The sequence below is a fragment of the Chinchilla lanigera genome, unplaced genomic scaffold, assembly GCF_000276665.1.
Source record: "Chinchilla lanigera isolate Chin_1 unplaced genomic scaffold, ChiLan1.0 scaffold00019, whole genome shotgun sequence".
In the NCBI taxonomy this organism is placed as follows: Eukaryota; Metazoa; Chordata; class Mammalia; order Rodentia; family Chinchillidae; genus Chinchilla; species Chinchilla lanigera.
This window is the reverse complement of record NW_004955420.1, coordinates 24,640,897-24,657,672: the sequence shown is the minus strand read 5'-3', so window position 1 is coordinate 24,657,672 and position 16,776 is coordinate 24,640,897. Positions and strand designations below refer to the sequence as shown.

The 16,776-nt window shown below is 38.7% G+C and overlaps 1 protein-coding gene across 2 annotated transcripts in view; it reads right to left on the bottom strand.

Annotated features, from left to right (window-relative positions):
• Smarcc1 (SWI/SNF related, matrix associated, actin dependent regulator of chromatin, subfamily c, member 1) overlaps nucleotides 1-16,776 on the bottom strand; it is a gene marked incomplete at its 5' end in the record, with an annotated part of 135,052 nt that overhangs the window by 71,436 nt on the left and 46,840 nt on the right. For both annotated transcript variants that reach the window (XM_013513379.1, XM_013513380.1), the window contains 5 exon segments: nucleotides 575-646; nucleotides 6,597-6,718; nucleotides 9,627-9,664; nucleotides 12,771-12,830; nucleotides 16,236-16,360. In XM_013513379.1, coding sequence (XP_013368833.1) covers nucleotides 575-646; nucleotides 6,597-6,718; nucleotides 9,627-9,664; nucleotides 12,771-12,830; nucleotides 16,236-16,360 — 417 coding nt within the window.

The following is a 16,776-nucleotide window of genomic DNA, read 5'->3' as shown; positions in this document are numbered from 1 at the left end:
CTCTGTTCAGATGCAGCTGTGTCCTCAGAGCTAACATGCTTTTATTAGTAATCATGTATCACGGAGATAAAGCCAAAATAGCATTTTCTCCTGGACTGCTATCCACAGACATATATGAACTTACATGCACACACATCAGGAGCTGATGGGAGAAATATCCTTTACTTAATTTTGCCTTTAACTGTAAGCATGGGAATACAAATATACCTCATTGTTTAGGAAGAAAAAAATTACAGTTTCTTTTGAGGCAAAGAATGCTGTGTAAGCTGTGCGTAGTGGCGCACACCTGTAATTCCAGCACTCAGGAGGCTGAGGCAGGAGGATCACCGTACGTTTGAGGACAGCCTGGGCAACAGAGTGAGTTCAAAGGTAGCCTGAACTACATAGCGAGACACTGTCTCAAAAAACAAACAAGCAAATAACAAAATGCTGTGCAAATGAGTGACGAACAATGTTCTCAATGGATTGAAATACATGGGATCTTTCAAAACCCAGCAACAACAAACATAGGAGTGTGCTTTAGGAATACCTGTCATGAACATGCAAAAAAAGTTATCTAAAACATGAGACTTACATTTCTGGAGTCTTGGATTTATTTTTTCCATTGAAAAACTCAGGAAGTGCACGCCGTTCAATCACGTGAATACTGGGAGAAGAAAGAAAAAAGATGGAGTCTTTTTTGAAAACAATAAAATCTTAACCTCTTCACCTTCGTCACCTTGGCTTTTTTGAGATAAGGTTTCCATATGTAACCCGGGCTGACCAGAACTCACAGTGATTCTCCTGTGTTCTTCTGTGATTACAGGTGCCTGGCTTTTTTTTTCTTTTTCTTTTAATAGTACTAGAGACTGAGCCCAAGGGCACTAGGCAACTATTCCACCCCTGAGCTACATGCCCAGCCCTTTTAATTTAGAGACAGGGACTTGCTAAGTTACCCAGGCCGGCCTCAAATTCTCAAATTTGCCATCTTCCAGCCTTAGCCTCCCAAGTAGCTGAGACAGCAGGCACGTGCCCCTGTGACCAGTCATTTTTATTTTGAAGCAGGGTCTTTTGAAGTGGTCCAGGCTGGCTTTGATCCTCCTGCCAAGCCTCCTGAGTACCTGGGATTATAGCCAGGATCCCCCATACCTACTAAATTCTTACAATTTGGGTTACACTTGTTCAATTTTCAAAATAAAATCCATTAAATGCAACAACTAGGCACAACTTGTCAAAATTAATAGGACTAGACAAGCTCATCCTCTGCATTAACAGAATACAATAAAGTTAAAAAATCTTCTCCTTTTTTACCCCCAATACTTACGGGAATGGTTTCTCTATTCCCATAACCATACTCCAAACTTCTATCAATACACTAAAACCTACATATTTTATTATTTTCTTGTTGTAACGTATCATGATTAGATCAAAAGCCACAAAACAGGCATTCTTCAGAAATCGGTGGACAAAAATCAGTAGTCAGCACTGCAACGAACTGCTGAAAGGACCAGCCACAAGACATGGTTTGACATAATCAACTACTCAAGACTCTTACCTTCAGTGTGCCTTTGTCTGGACTCAGAAACACTATGATAAACAGTCATCAACTGCACAGAATTAATTTTAATATCATGTAAAAACACTTGATAATTTCATAAAATGTTAAGAGGTCAAAAGCGTGGTAGAGACCATGTAAGATGACCAGGCCTAAAGACAATCAAATGTGTTACCCATGGTATGGTGGGGTTTTTTGTTTGTTTTTGTTTTGAGATAGGGCTTTGCTTTGTAGTGCAGTCCAGGCTGACCTCAAGTTTGCCATAATCCTCTTACACCAGCCTCCTGAAAGCTGGGATTATAGGCATGCGCCCACCACATCCAACTATACAGTGATTTAAGCTACTAACTAAAGCTTGTTCCTGGTGCCACTTTAGTTTCTGAGAATGCATTCAGGATATGCAACATGTTGAGTACGAACTACAAGAAAAAGAGCTATTTTTGGACTGCGTCTTTGAATTCTAGGGGTCTGATTTTTTTAAATTCTTAGTATGTTCTAGATAGAAGTGCCCTGTCTGGAAGACAGCTGGCTTAAACTTTTTTCCCTCTTGGTGGGTTTTCTTTTCACCCTAGACCCAATTCAAAAATGGGCATCTGAGATGAATACACACTCCTCAGATGAAGAAATACAAATGGTAAATAAATATGTGAAAAAATGTTCAACATCAATATTCCTGAGAAATGCAAATTAAAACAACACTGAGATTTCATCTCACCCCAGAAAAAATGGCTATCATCAAAAAATCAACCAATCACAAGTGCTGGAGAGGCTATGGGGAAAAAGGAACCTTTCTCCACTCTTGGTGGGAATGTAGACTGGTGAAACCACTGTGGAAATCAGTTTGGAGATTTCTTAACAAACTAGGATTAGCAGTCTCATTTGACTCACCTATTCTCCTTCTCGGTATTTTCCCAGAAGAATTAAAAACATCATACCACAGCAATATAGGTGCATCCATGTTTATAGGAGCACAATTTGTAAGAGCTAAATCTTGGAAACAACCCAAATGCCCATCAACCAAGAAATGGATAAAAAAGATGTGATTTTTTTATACAATGGAGTATTACCCAGCTATAGAGAAAAATAAACTCAAGGCTTTTTTAGGTAAATGGATTCAACTAGAGACCATACGAATAAGTGAAATAAATCAGACTCACATGTATAAACATCATATTGTCTCCCTAGTGTAAGAAACTGAAAGAGTAAATAAGATAAAAAAGGTACAATATTGTGAAAGGGGAAGAAACTGCTTGAAAGGAACAGTTAAGTGTTTATACTGTTTGATCAATCTTACATGCCTGTATCTGGTAATCTGAGCAACTACTTTGAAGATAACAATATGCAATATAATAACCATTGTTAATCATCTTGTTTTCAATTCTGTATTGTTTTTATTTTTTTTAGTATCTTAAAAAAAAAAGCCAAGCAACAACAAAAAATTGGTTTACAAACAGTCAACCTTCCATCTCCTTGTGTTCTCCCCAGGAGCAGAAGATTCAACCAAGCATACACCGAGAACATTCACAACAAAAACATTTCGTCTCGGACTGGGGGTGCAGTTCAGGGACTAAGGGTGTGCAAGCACACTTGAGGTCCTCAACTTAATCCCCAGCAACGGGGAAAAGGTGAACATGTACAGATACTTCTCTTGTCATTCTTTCCACAACAATAGTCTGTGTAAACCATTTCCAAAGCTTGTACTGCATGCTATAAGTAATGCAAAGATAACTTAAAATATATTGGAGACTGGGCCACGAGGATTGCAAGTTCAAGTCCAGACCAGGCAAGCTGGCAACTTAATGAAACCTTCTCTCAAAAGCAGAAAGGGGGCGGGGAGCTGTAGTTCAATGTGTAATTCATGTATCAGGTTTTGTTTTTTTTTTCCTTTTGGTGGTACCGGGAATCAAACTCACGACCTTGCGCTTGCCAGGCAGGCTCTCTGCCGCTGAGCTATATCCCCAGCCCCTCATGCATCAGTTTTATGGGAGCAGAGTCTGAGGGCTCCAGCCAGGAGGCACAGCCCAGAACCAATCCCCTGCAGACAGACACCAGGGATGGCTGCACAGGTACCTCCCACCAACTCACTCTTCTATCACGAACATTCACACCCGTCTGGATCTGTACTGCCAAATACTGCACACACTCTGGAATATGAGAACACTAGAAAGACAATTTCTAAGACAAACTAATGCTATGTAGACATACATGAAATTACTTTAAGCTTATGATTAGTTGTTAGCGACTAATAATATACTGTAGTTCAAATGTAACTCCCATTGTTTTCATTATTACAGGCTTAGAGGAGCCCAATAAAAACCATTTCTTTGCTCACCAACAGTAAAACACAGGATAATCTCTATGACCAAGTACTTTTTCAAAAGCTCTGAAGTGCTCACAGCTAATTCCTCAGGTGCTGAGAATGAGGCATATTCAGGGAGTACAAACAGTGGAAGAAGTAAGTAGGATGCAGAGAGGATCAGATACTCCAAGTACTTCCAATTATCAACCCCGAAACTCAAACCATTCATTCGAGGTGGCGCTAATCTCATCCATGAAACAGTTCGATGTGTATAGCTAATATTTCCACTGCCAGTCTCACAACACACACTATAACATGCAAAGGTGATCACACAAATCAAATTGTTTTTGTAACCTACAAAACGCTACATACTGTTATGACCTTTCCTTTTTCTGATTTTGAGCTAAAAGAAAACTAGTTCTTCACACAAGTCATCTCAAGCAATTCTGCTAGCGTGTTCCTAAAGTCTGTCAAGCTTAATGTAATAAAGTAACACTACTGGAATAAAGATATCTACCAAAAGCCATCTAAAGGCAGAATGTTTTTAAAAAGGCGATTACTGCTGGGTGTGGTGGCACATGCTTGTAATCCCAGCACTCGGGAGCCTGGGGCAAGAGGATCGTTGCGAATTCGAGACTAGACTGGGCTATAAAGTGAGCTCAGGGCCAGCCTGAACTGCACAGCGAGACCCTGTCTCAAAAAGACAAAAAAAAAAAAAAGGAACTTACTGTTAGCCGTATGTCACACATTCATTAGTATTTCTTTAATTAAACTAGAATAAATTATGAAAAGGTTTCATTTATCTACATAAATACAATCTTATTAAGGAGGAGAAACAAAAATATAAATTAAAAAAAAATTTTTTTTTAGAGCCAGGGTCTCGCTATGTAGTTTAGGCTGGCCTTGAATTCACTATGTAGCCCAGGCTGGCCTTGACACAGCAGCGACCTTCTTGCCTCAGCCTGCCACATGCTGAAATTACATGTGTGTACCATCATGCCAGGCTTAGTTCAACAATTTTTGAGAATTAAACAAGTACTTACAAATAAGATACTTTCTGAATTTTTAAAAATATTTAAATGAAAATGCAATGGAAAATGACTGTCAAAGAGTTATATACCTACTATATCTCAGCTTATAGTTATTAAAACCATTTGCAATAGCATTTAGTTAGTTTCAAGACATACAGAAAAGTCTCAGTATTTGAGCCATATCTTGGTTCTGGATAAAAATAAGCCAACAGCTCATGATGTATGTATTTAGTTCTTTTTGGTACCGGGAATTGAACTCAGGATCTGGGGCTTGTCAGCCAGGCCCTTGTGCCACTGAGCTATATCCCCAGCCCCTAAACTGTCTTGTAAAAAATTCTACAAAGGGCTAGCTCAATGGTAGAACATTTGTCTGCCAGCCTGATGCCCTGGGTCTGACACCCAGCACAATCAAAAATAAACATGTAAATAAATAATATTCAAAAAACTTGTAGAGACATATAGGTAACATTAAAAATAGCACTTATCATTAAAAAATGGCATAATAGTCATTAAGAGCAGGTGAAAAACAGCTAAAACACCCCAAGGTTTGAATAGCAGTATCACCAAAAGTACAGACTCCTCATGAAGTTATGTTAAAGAAGCTAAATCAATTGGGGAATGGGAGGCAAAATTTGGTATTATATTTTAAAAAAAAAACCTGAGACTAAATAGACATACATGATAAGTGTTAAATAAACAGTGTCCAAGATGTGTTATTTCCAACCATTCTCCAAGGATGTTACAAGGGTTGCTGTGAATGACAGGGAGATCTAAGAAGGCCTGTTTTCTTGAAATATTTTTTATATGTGAGGATTTATATTTTAAAACCCTCCTAGGGGCTGAGGATCTAGTTCAGCAGCACAAGTGCCTGGCTGGCAAATACAAAGTCCTGAGTTCAATTCCCAACACACACACACACACACACACACACACACACACACCATATAGCTCAGTGGCACAGCGCCTGCCTGTTAAGTGCAAGGTCGTGAGTTCGATTCCCGGTCCCAGAAAAAAGTTCCCCCACCCCAAATGTTACTGCTTAAAATACAGTTACAGCTACATATGGTGGCATAGGGTATACCTGTAATGTCAGTGCTCAGGAAATTGAGGCGCTAGGATTAAAGCCAGGATGGGATGAATAAATGAGCCTGAGGTTAGCCTGGACTATATGACAGAAACTGTTTCAAAATAAATAGGTAAAAAAGTAGGAGACTGGGAGACTCTGGGAGGCTGAATCTTCAGGATTACAAATTCAAGTCCAGACCGGGCAATTTAGTGACTTAGATCCTGTTGCAAAAGGGGGGGAGTAGAAAAGAACTGCAAAGGCCCTGGGGTCAACCTACAGTACTAAAGACAGAAAAAAGATGGGTGGAAGGGAGGGAGGAAGGGAGAAAATTACTGGGTACTGAGAATGATTTTCAGTTAACACACTTAACATTCTAAAAAACCACACAATAAACATCAATATTTTATAATTATTAACTACTCAAGCATTTGCCTCTCTTAATTATAGCTAAATCTAAATGATTTGAATTGAAGATTAGAAAAATTTTCAACCCTAAGTTACAACAATTTTCTTCCTTCAATGGTTTTAGCGAACATATTGCAAAGAAACACATCTCTTCCACCGGACACAGGACTTGGGCAGAGTGACACAAGCTGCTTTAAAGGGCAGTGCTCCCAGGACTCAGTTCCATGCTTGAGGGGTGGGGGTGGCAAGCAGCCCACTCACCAGTTATAATCAAACCACGAGGCGTAGCTGGGAATAATAATGTGATTGGTCTGTTCGGTGACATTATCTTCACCAGGGTCCACTGACCGACCCTGATCACCTTTGCTAGGATCTTCATCTTCCTACAGAAAAGAAGCCAAAGTTCAGAGAAAGAACTACAGAGTGAATATGAAACACTTCAGATATTAGGTCAAATAAAAGGGGGCTAGATGATTTAATCTCAGGGGCCAAAAACAATTTTCTTTCTCTTTTTTTTTTGTTTTTTTGTTTTTCTTCCGGTACCTGGAATTGAACTCTCGACCTCGCGCTTGCCAGGCAGGTGCTGTGCTGCTGAGCTAAATCCCCAGCCCCCTAAAACAATTTTCAAATAAAAACATTTCACAGCTTTTAAGATACAAAATGGTCAGCTGACACAGATTTTATTTCTCCTTTTCATAGATGAAGGAACAAAAGACCAGTATCTCATAAGATCAACTAGCAAGTTAATTGAAGAAAGGCTTTTTCTATAATCAAGAATTCAGCTTTCTAGCCCAAATCTCTGTAGTAACTTGTTACTTGTCCAGTTTTACCTATTCCCAGGTCACAAACCTAAATTACTGCTCCTTCAGTCATCTATGAGGAGGCCAACGGTACTACAAGGCACAGCGACTAGACTGCCTCCCCTCTAAACACTGAACACTGGGTACTAAGTCTTTCACACATTGTACTTGTATTCCTTGATACAAGCCAATAGTTACTTTTAAATAATATTGCTAACTCTAGTTTATGTTCAAACACGTTCAGTGGTCCCAAAACTTTCCTTCTCAATCCTAAATACTTTCCTTCTCAATCCTAAATTTAAGAAATATGAACACTGTATGTAATGTGAAATCTTTTAATCAGTCTCCCTTTTTCTTGCGAATTTAAGGACTAAATATTTTAATAAATGTAGACCCATCATTTCTGAGTATTTTAAAGACTTAGCCAGGCATGGTAGCACATGCCTGTAATCCCAACACTCAGGAGGCTGAGGTAGGATTACCACGAGTTCAACGCCAGCCTGAGCTACAGTGAGACTCTGTCTCAAAACAAAAAACAGTACCTTAAAGTCTTTATCTCATTGGTGCTTCATAAATAGATTAGAAGTAAACATTTTTATTAGGAATAGTACAAGAAGCAGTACTATTTTCAGGTTTTTTTACTGCTTTTTTTTTTGGTAGTGGTTCTGAGGATTAAATCCAGAGCCTTGCCTATGCTAGGCAAGCACTCCACCGACCCAGCTACAACCCCAGCCCTTTTCTACTTCTGAGACAAGTTCTTGCTAAATTGCCCAGAGCAGCCAATCTGAGACTTTCCCGATACCTCAGCCTCCTGAGTAGCTGAGATGACAGGTGCAGGTCAATGTGCCTGGGAGGAAGTAAGTTTTTGACAACCACATGTTTTCCAGTTTTGTACAGTTAAATCTATCAACCTTTCAACTGTGGCCTTATTTTTAATCTTACAAAAAGGAAAAAATCAGACTAAAAGTACTGCAGGACAAGACACTAGGACCATATCGCTAATTCTTTTAAATTTAAATTATACAATACGACGTGTAAACAGATTCAAATCTCCTATCCTTGGTATTCAAAAAAATCGGGCTGGGGACTTAGCTCAGTGGCACAGCGCCTACCTGCCAAGCGCAACGTCGTGAGTTCAATTCCCGGCACCGGAAAAACAAACAAACAAACAAATAAAACAAAACAAAACAATCTTACAAGTTGTTTTGCCTTTCTGTTTTGTTCTCCATTTACTCTGTATAATGACATCTTTTTATAAAAGTCATGTTTATTAATGAATAGCTTTTTAGCTAAAGAAGTCTGATTTTAAAGAAAAAACATAACACCACCAGGGTGTGGTGGCACACACCTGTAATCCCAGCACTCAGGAGGCTGAGGCAGGAGAATCACTGCCAAGTCTGAGGCCAGCCTAGGGTACAAAGTGAGTTTAAGGCCAGCCTAAGCTATAGCACAAAACCCTCTGAAAGACCAGAACAACAAAAAACAAAAGAAAAAACTCCGTAATAGGAGAGAAAAAACAAATGCATAAGGAGTGCTGTGGTTTTGGCTCAATGGCAGAGTGTCTGCCTAGCATGCAAGAAGCCCAGGTCAGTCCGAACTCTGGAAACAAAAAAAAAAAGAACAGCAACAGGCGGAAAAAAAACTTTTTTCGGTGAAATGTTTCCCCTGGAAATCTATGTTTATTCCCTGAATATATATGACACATTGTTGAATGTCAGTCTGGGCATTCCTATGACCAACAAAGAAGAGAAATCATTTTCAGCATATTAACCGATTTTTCCAAGAAAGCCAGGGGTCAATTACATTTATTAACACAGGGGCATAAGACTGAAACAATGGGGCACTTACTCAGGCAAGAGCTGTGCCACTGAGCTATACCTCCACCCCTGGGGCACTTATTCAGACGAAGCAAAGTAAATCCCTGCCTTACATCTAATACCTTCTGACAACGTGATGACTGCTGTGTCTTGTACAGCAGAAACGTTGAAACAAGAACTAAGTAAAGGGCCTGGGAAAGGGCAGGAGCACAATGCGAAGTCTGTATTAGTTGTGCATTAAAGTTATGTGAAAAAAGCAAGAAAAGTCAAGGCCAGCCATGGGCCCTGCTCGTCTGCACTATCCAACGCCACATGAACAGTGTGGTCGGCTTTCCACTCGAGGGACTGTGAAGCCAGAAACTACACCAGGTGAGGGATGTGACGTGAGAAGATTCCTCTCAAGAGAAAATTTTAGAGACTTAAGACAACTATTCTAGAGACTATTAAACAGAAGACTGAGCTGGGTGTGGTGGCTTGTGCCTACAGCCATAGTTTACTCAGGAAGCTAAAGCAGGAGGACTGCCTGAGCCTGGGAGGGAGAAAGGCAAGGAGGGAGAAGAATTAAAATCAAAGGGGCCTCAAAACAGATTTCTAAGGACACTTTCAATTCAGTATTTCTACTCAGTACACAAGACGGTAGAGAATATGTTCTTGGGCCAAGCCTTAGTATTTACCTTTCCGCCTGCTGTAACGGTTTCTTCATCCTGCTCATCTGCAAAATCAAAACATGTGATTTAAAAACAAGCCATTGCTATGCAGGTTATCTGAAGTCCTTCCCATCTAAAAACTGATATGGACAGAGAAGAGCAATGAACCACAGCCCTATTAAGCATAGCTACCCTGAACATCTTAGTAAACTGTAATTTTACACAGAAATACAGAGGCGATAGAAATGCAAAGTATAGGTAATATAAAATTTCCAACAATAAGGAGTTTATAATTAATTACTACTTGAGCTAATATCATAGTGGTGATCTTCCTTAACAGGGAAGGGTTTTGGTGAGGGCTTTTGTTTCCTAAGAACGGGTAAAACAAAGCAGTATTTCAGATTATTGAGGAAAGGGGGACAATGCCAGATGTACGACTTAGTACCAAACAACTGGTCACAGCAACAGCAACTCCAGAGTGCAGACCAGCACAGTACCAGTCACCAACGGATGCCACCCAGCACTGCAAATGAGGCCTATTTTCTTCCTGGCAAGTTAACTAAGAGAAGACATCTAGGTAAGGTAGCCAGAAAACAAGTATTTTGTCCACTGGACGTAAGTAAACCACAGGATAACCAATTTCTTCTAAGTTAACATCTCTATTAGAAAAATAATTTTAGTGAGTTTTTCTCCCTGACGTAGTCTCTGTATCTGTTGGAAATTAACACACTAATAGCAGGGGCAGCCTTTTCTAAAAAGTTAGTAGTCAATTAGGGTTCTCTTCCTCTTTCTTTTTTTCTTTCTGGTTTTTTTTGGGTGGGGGGAGTTGGTCTCACAATGCAGCCTGCACTGACCTAGAATTCTCAATCCTCCTGCCTCAGCCAAAGGCCAAGATGAAAGCTCAGGACAACGATTTAAAATTCAAAGGCTAACTCTGACTGCGACCAAACGCATCTTTAGCCACAAGACTCCTGAACAGCACCTCATAAACTGCTGAAGAGAACAAAGGCAAAAATAATTAAATAAATACTAACTGACCAGAAAGGGAGAGGGGGCATCCTATTATACCCACCACTAAAATCTTCCAGTTGGGCCCCCAGTTCTTCCCTAAAATTAGTTTCCACTGAACTCCATTGATTTCCTCAGTTAAACTGAAATTTTCCACTCGAATTATTCAAGTTATAAATTGATACTTTTTCAAAAAAATCCTTAAACTAAACTGTCACTGTTTAGCAAAATATCCCAGTTAATAGCATCAAGTTTGAACACTTCACTCTGTCAGTTTATTGGGAATACAAAAGAGATGACAGCACATAATTAAGTTTTGCATTGCCACCAATTCAGTAGCTAAGTATGATTACAGAACAGGCAACATAAATTTATAGAGAATGTAAATAAATAAAGGCTATTCAAGGTCTAGATTCCATTAATGATGTCAAAACAAGAAAGAAGTGTTTTGATGGTATCTTTTTTCTTTCTGTTTATGTAATACCTCCTTTATACCAACTGTCATCAAGACAAAAGTAAAATCATCCACCAACACACACTGCCAGGGCATAAGCCAGGAAATACAGAAATGCAGGATGTATTTATGTATATATTATTCACTGCAGTACTGGGCACCATGCCCTGAGCCTTATATATACTACACTCTTATAAGTACTCATCACTGAGCTACATCCCCAGCTCCTTTTGTATTCTGAGACAAGGTCTTACTAACTTTCCAATGGTAACCTCAAACTTTCAGCCATCCTGCTTCAGACTGCCAAGCAGCTAGGACTACAGACATGTGCATTTAATAAAATGAAGTTGAAAGACTTCTGCAAACACCCAATGCTATCTGCCATCAAGAATCAATGTGATTTACACTGGGTGCAGGGGCACACCCAACTGGGAAGCTGAGGGAAGTAAAAATAGAAATCTGTACACGTTCACCAAAAGCTTTTTAAAGTATCTTTTCTATGTGAGGCTGACTGAATCCTGTATGCAGAACCCTTGGGTAAAGAAGATCTACTGTCTGCATGAACTACAAACATGTGCTTAAAAAACAAAATAGATATACTAATTTTTTTTTTTAGAAAGATCTAGTGTTTTTTTTAGGTCCCAGAGTACATTTCTTGAGTAAGGATATATAGGATAGCAACTATGTACACATTCTATTAGATATTTAAGTAATCTAAAATGATTTAAAGTATGTGGCAGGGGCTGGGGATTTAGCTCAGTGGCAAAAGCGCCTGCCTGGCAAGCGCAAGGTCGTGAGTTCGGTTCCCGGTACCGGAGAAAAACCAAAAAAAAATTTAAAAAATAAAAAAATTTTAAAAAATAAAGTATATGGCAGATGTGCTGAGGCTATATGAAATTCTACGTCATCTTTTAAAAATGACGTAGGAGGGGCCTGGGGATTTAGCTCAGTGGCACAGCGCCTGCCTAGCAAGCACGAGGTCGTGAATTCAATTCCCGGTGGGGGGGTGGGGGGACACGGACCATAGAATCCAAAGATTTTGGTATGCATAGCAGTAATGATACCAAACCCCCATGGATACTCAGACTTAAAAGGATAGTGTTGTTCTCATTTTATATGACAAACACAACAATTTGGCTTACAAAGTATGAACAGTTAAAAGCTTTTGTTCTGAAGATTCAAATTCAGCCAGGCAAGGTGGCGCACAACAGTAGCCCCAAAACTCAGGAGGCTCAGGCAGGAGCATCCCCGAGAGTGTGAGGCCAGCCTAGACTACATAATGAGCTCAAGGCCAAACTGAGCTACATAGTGAGACCCTGTCTCCAAATTAACAAAATAAAACAAGTCAGTTTTTTAAAAGATTCAAAATCTGCATGTATGTTATAAAACAAGTTTTCAGGAAGATTACGAAAGTATTTTAATTAGATTCATTTAAAACTCAAGTACCCAAGTCTGAGTAAAACGTTACCACTCTGCTGTTTGTAGAAAAGCACCGCTCCTGAGGGAGAACTACTGAGCATGGAAACAACAGATCACGGGGAGCTAACTTTGTTAGCACAGTAGCAACAAAATGGTGATGGTCCTGAAGGCAGCCACAGGATTTGGCGGGGTAAGCACAGAAACTGAAAGCAACAATTGGCTGGAAACAAAGGAGTATTACAGGAGATGATATAGGGAAGAGAGAACAGACAACTGGATGTTGTGTTTACCTAGATCTGCTACAGTTCCTCCTTTAACAGGTGTATTTTCACTATCTTTCTTTGGGTTTACTAGAAGACAAAACAGAAGCACGATAATTTTTAAAAAGAAAACAGAAAAGAACATGATCAAAAACTAGATGCATCTCACTGTATCTCCAACATAATTCATTACTCACCTTCCTGCAAAAAGCACAAGCCCAGCTGCAAAACATTAACATTTAAGAGACTATATGCTCTACTTACTTACTCAAGCAACAATATATTTTCATTATAGAGACACATTCATGTGACAACGTGAAAAGAATTTGTGAGTTCCTCCCCCAAATTTTTTGTGCATTTGTTTTGATTCCCCTTCCTGTGCCATTAATTCATTCAGACAGATCAACAAGAAAGACCTGACATCCTTTATACACCCACATAGATGCTGAAATATAACCTCAGTTTTTTAACCCATGTATGTAAGTTATAGAAGTGTTATCAATACTGTGTTCATTTCTTAACACTTGCTTTTTCTCATGTAACAGTGTGCCTCTGTAACCATTTTAGGTACAGAGTTTGAACTACAACTCCTTCATTATTGTATGTCCACTGTGCCCATGGGTACATCAAAAATTAACTAGCTCTACACTGACAGCAACTATGCTTATTTTCAGTAATTCATTATTCAGTGAACACCATTCTTCATTGTCTGCACATGTAGTTACCCATGAATACTCAAACGCCTATTATAAAATGTATACATTTCAAACTTTCATAGACACAGCCGAACTGTGTTACGGTGCCACATCAATTCAGACGCCACCAGGAGTGTTGAGAGTAGCCATATTCTCAAAATATTCATACTTTTCCATCTACCTTTTAAGTTCTGCAAACCATCATAGGTTCAGTGAAGTTGGCAATCTCTTCACATACTGACTGCCTCTGTATTTCTGATAACTTACTAGCAGGTAAGACTCTGACTTACACTCTATCAGGTCTAGAATTTAATACGCTAGTCATGTGCTTATTAAATAAATATTTTCTGCTAGGCTAATACCTATCTGAACTGCATCAGGACTTGAAGTATCATTTTACAGTTTTTTACTCATAAAGTTTAAATTCCTATATATGACATAGAAAGAACACTAAATTTATTGTGTTTGTGGAACAGTCTGACCTTTCCCAATAATGTATAATGCCAAATTTACCAAAAATGACGTTCATAAAGAAACATAGATCTATTCTAGAAATAACCATTCTTAAATGATTCAGCAATTCCTGCATCAAAAACAAATTATATTAATTATCACCAACTTCCAGTTTAGGTAGTTATCTGTTGGGGTACTATCACTTCATAGCTCTTTCACTTTAACCTTTTGACTATTTCTGTAATTATTCTCTCTCTAATCAACTTTAAAATATACTGGCAAATTAGAAGCTTTTATTGCTAAATTTTTTATAATACAATGGTTTTTAGGAATACACATAATATTTGAAAGAAACGGCTATTTTTTGTATCTGAATTCCTAAAAACACAATTGACTGATTTTGTTTTATTTGAGAAACGGTCTCACTTTGTAGTGCAGGCTGGCCTCAAACTTGTGGTGATCGTCCTGCCTCAGCCTCCCTAGTGCTGGGATTACAGGTGTGTACCACCATGCCTGGCACAATTGACTGTTTACAGGAAAAAAGGAACAATGAAAAAAGACGTCGGTGGGATGGTACCACATCTGAAGTAAAATATACATAAACATCAGAAAGATGGGAGAGGGCATGAATCAAATCATATTCTGGTAAACTATATTTTTTAGTTCAACTAGATGAGTCCATTTTTTTTTTTTTGGTACTGGGAATCGAACTCAGGACCTTGCACTTGCCAGGCAGGTGCTAGTGCCACTGAGCTATATACCCAGAGTCCGTTTTAAATGTATTTTATATGCTAAACATACAGTAATGGACTGAATATTTTGTCTCCCAAAAAATCATTTGCTGGGCCCCAGTCTAATACGATGGTATTTGCAGGTACGGCTTTTGGGAGGCAGTGAGTTCATGAGGATAGAGCCCTTATGAATGGGACCAGTACACTATACGGAGAACTTCAGCTTGTTAGGCAAGTGCTCTACCACTGAGTTAAACACAAATACACAGAGACCCGCAGTACCAGTGCGCCATCTTGATTCATTTATCGTCTGCTATTTTCAGTCTCCTCATCCATCCAGTCTCCTCTTACTTTCTCCTGTAGGTTCTTTGTATATTTGAAGCTTATCCCATTTCTGCATTAATAAGATCCAAAAAGTTTCTTACACTTTAAAATTTCTCTGCAACTCTTGAAGTATAATGGTACTGTTTGCCTAAGTTCTTTCCTGCCCTTGCATAAAATTCAAATCAACATAATTACATGCTTTGTATACATCTTACTCTAAATTTCAAACTGTATGTTTTTTACTTTTTAGATTTTTATTGCCCATAGAAAGAAATACAAAAAATGAAGAGATGCCTTGTAGAGTAATTCAGTCCAAGGACTTCCTTTATTTTAGACCACATTGGAAAAAACTGATTTGACTTCCGATAACCAAATAAAGTTCTAACTTTTCCTATAACTTTATATCAGCAGTTAAAAAAATAAAATCAAAAATAGTTATCAACTTTAATGACTTCATTTCTACTTCATATATTTCTACCCTCTAATGTAATTCTGCATTGTAGAGTCAAATAATGTGCAGTAGAGCTATAACATCACCATCTGACCTATGTGGTCTCTTATTCCAGAGCTATCCTCACCAAAAAGGTGGGTGGTGAGGAGGGATAAATTAATTAATTAAATGCCTATCATGTGTCTTTTACTTCTGGAGTGTACCAGACTTTATTTTTGAAAATTCATTACGTGTTCACTAAGGACACGAATGAGTGGTGGTCAATTAAAAATAAACCATGAACATCTAAACTTTCTGAGCACCTTCTGAACTTCATCACATAACTTACATTATCAACAACTGATTTACCACACTTAACCTATAAAATTTAATACTGGAACTCTTCAAATTTTCATTCACATAAATCAATGCCTAGAGGTTTAAGCAGGTTTAAATTACACTTGAATATTTCAGTTTCTGATACAAATATTAACTCTGTTGGGATTAAAACACTATCAGCTTTAATGCTTATAATTACTTGCTCACAGTATATTTTCTCAACAAATGAACAGCAAGCATGTAACAAACAATTAGGAAAGAAGGAATTTCAAAGGGGCTAACCTTGAAAATGGGAATCTATTCATATTTGAAAGTTCAGAAGTACAGTGCAAACCAAGGTGTAAATTATCCCAAGATTGCACACACCTGTAATCCCAGCACTCAGGAGGCTGAGGCAAGACGATCACTGTGCATTTGAGCCTAGCCTGGGCTATACAGTGAGTTCAAGGCCAACTTGAGCTACATAGAGACCCTATCTCAAAAAAAAGAAGAAAAAAAAATCATTCTCATGAAGAATACAAACCATTTTTGGGGAGAACCACTTCCTCTATATTGGGTACTGGCGTTGGGTCCTCCATGTCCTTGGTAAGATCTTCTTGCTCATCTTCCTCTTTTTGATTTCTGCGCTTCCCATAAAGACTAGCTTGGCTAAAACATACAACATGTATAAAATGTAAAGGAGACCGATTATAGCTACTTACAACAAATAATTTCTCAGCACTAACTTTATTATTGTTATAACCTATGCGGAGTCACTTTTAAAGCCAAATAGTAACCAAACAAATTAGATATATTCCATCTAACCAGCTTTTAAAAAGACCAAAAAAAGCTACTGGGTGTAAAGAAATATTGGGTATAAAGGGTGGCCAAGTGGTTAAGGCGATGGACTGCTAAGAAATATGTACAGAGGAGCTGGGCCTGTAATCTCAGCCCTCGGGAGGCTGAAGCAGGAGGACTGCCACAAGTTTGAGGTCAGCCTGGGCTACACAGTGAGTTCAAGACTAGCCTGAGCTACATAGCAAGACCCTGACTCAAAAAGAAAAGACAACCAGGGTGTGATGGTG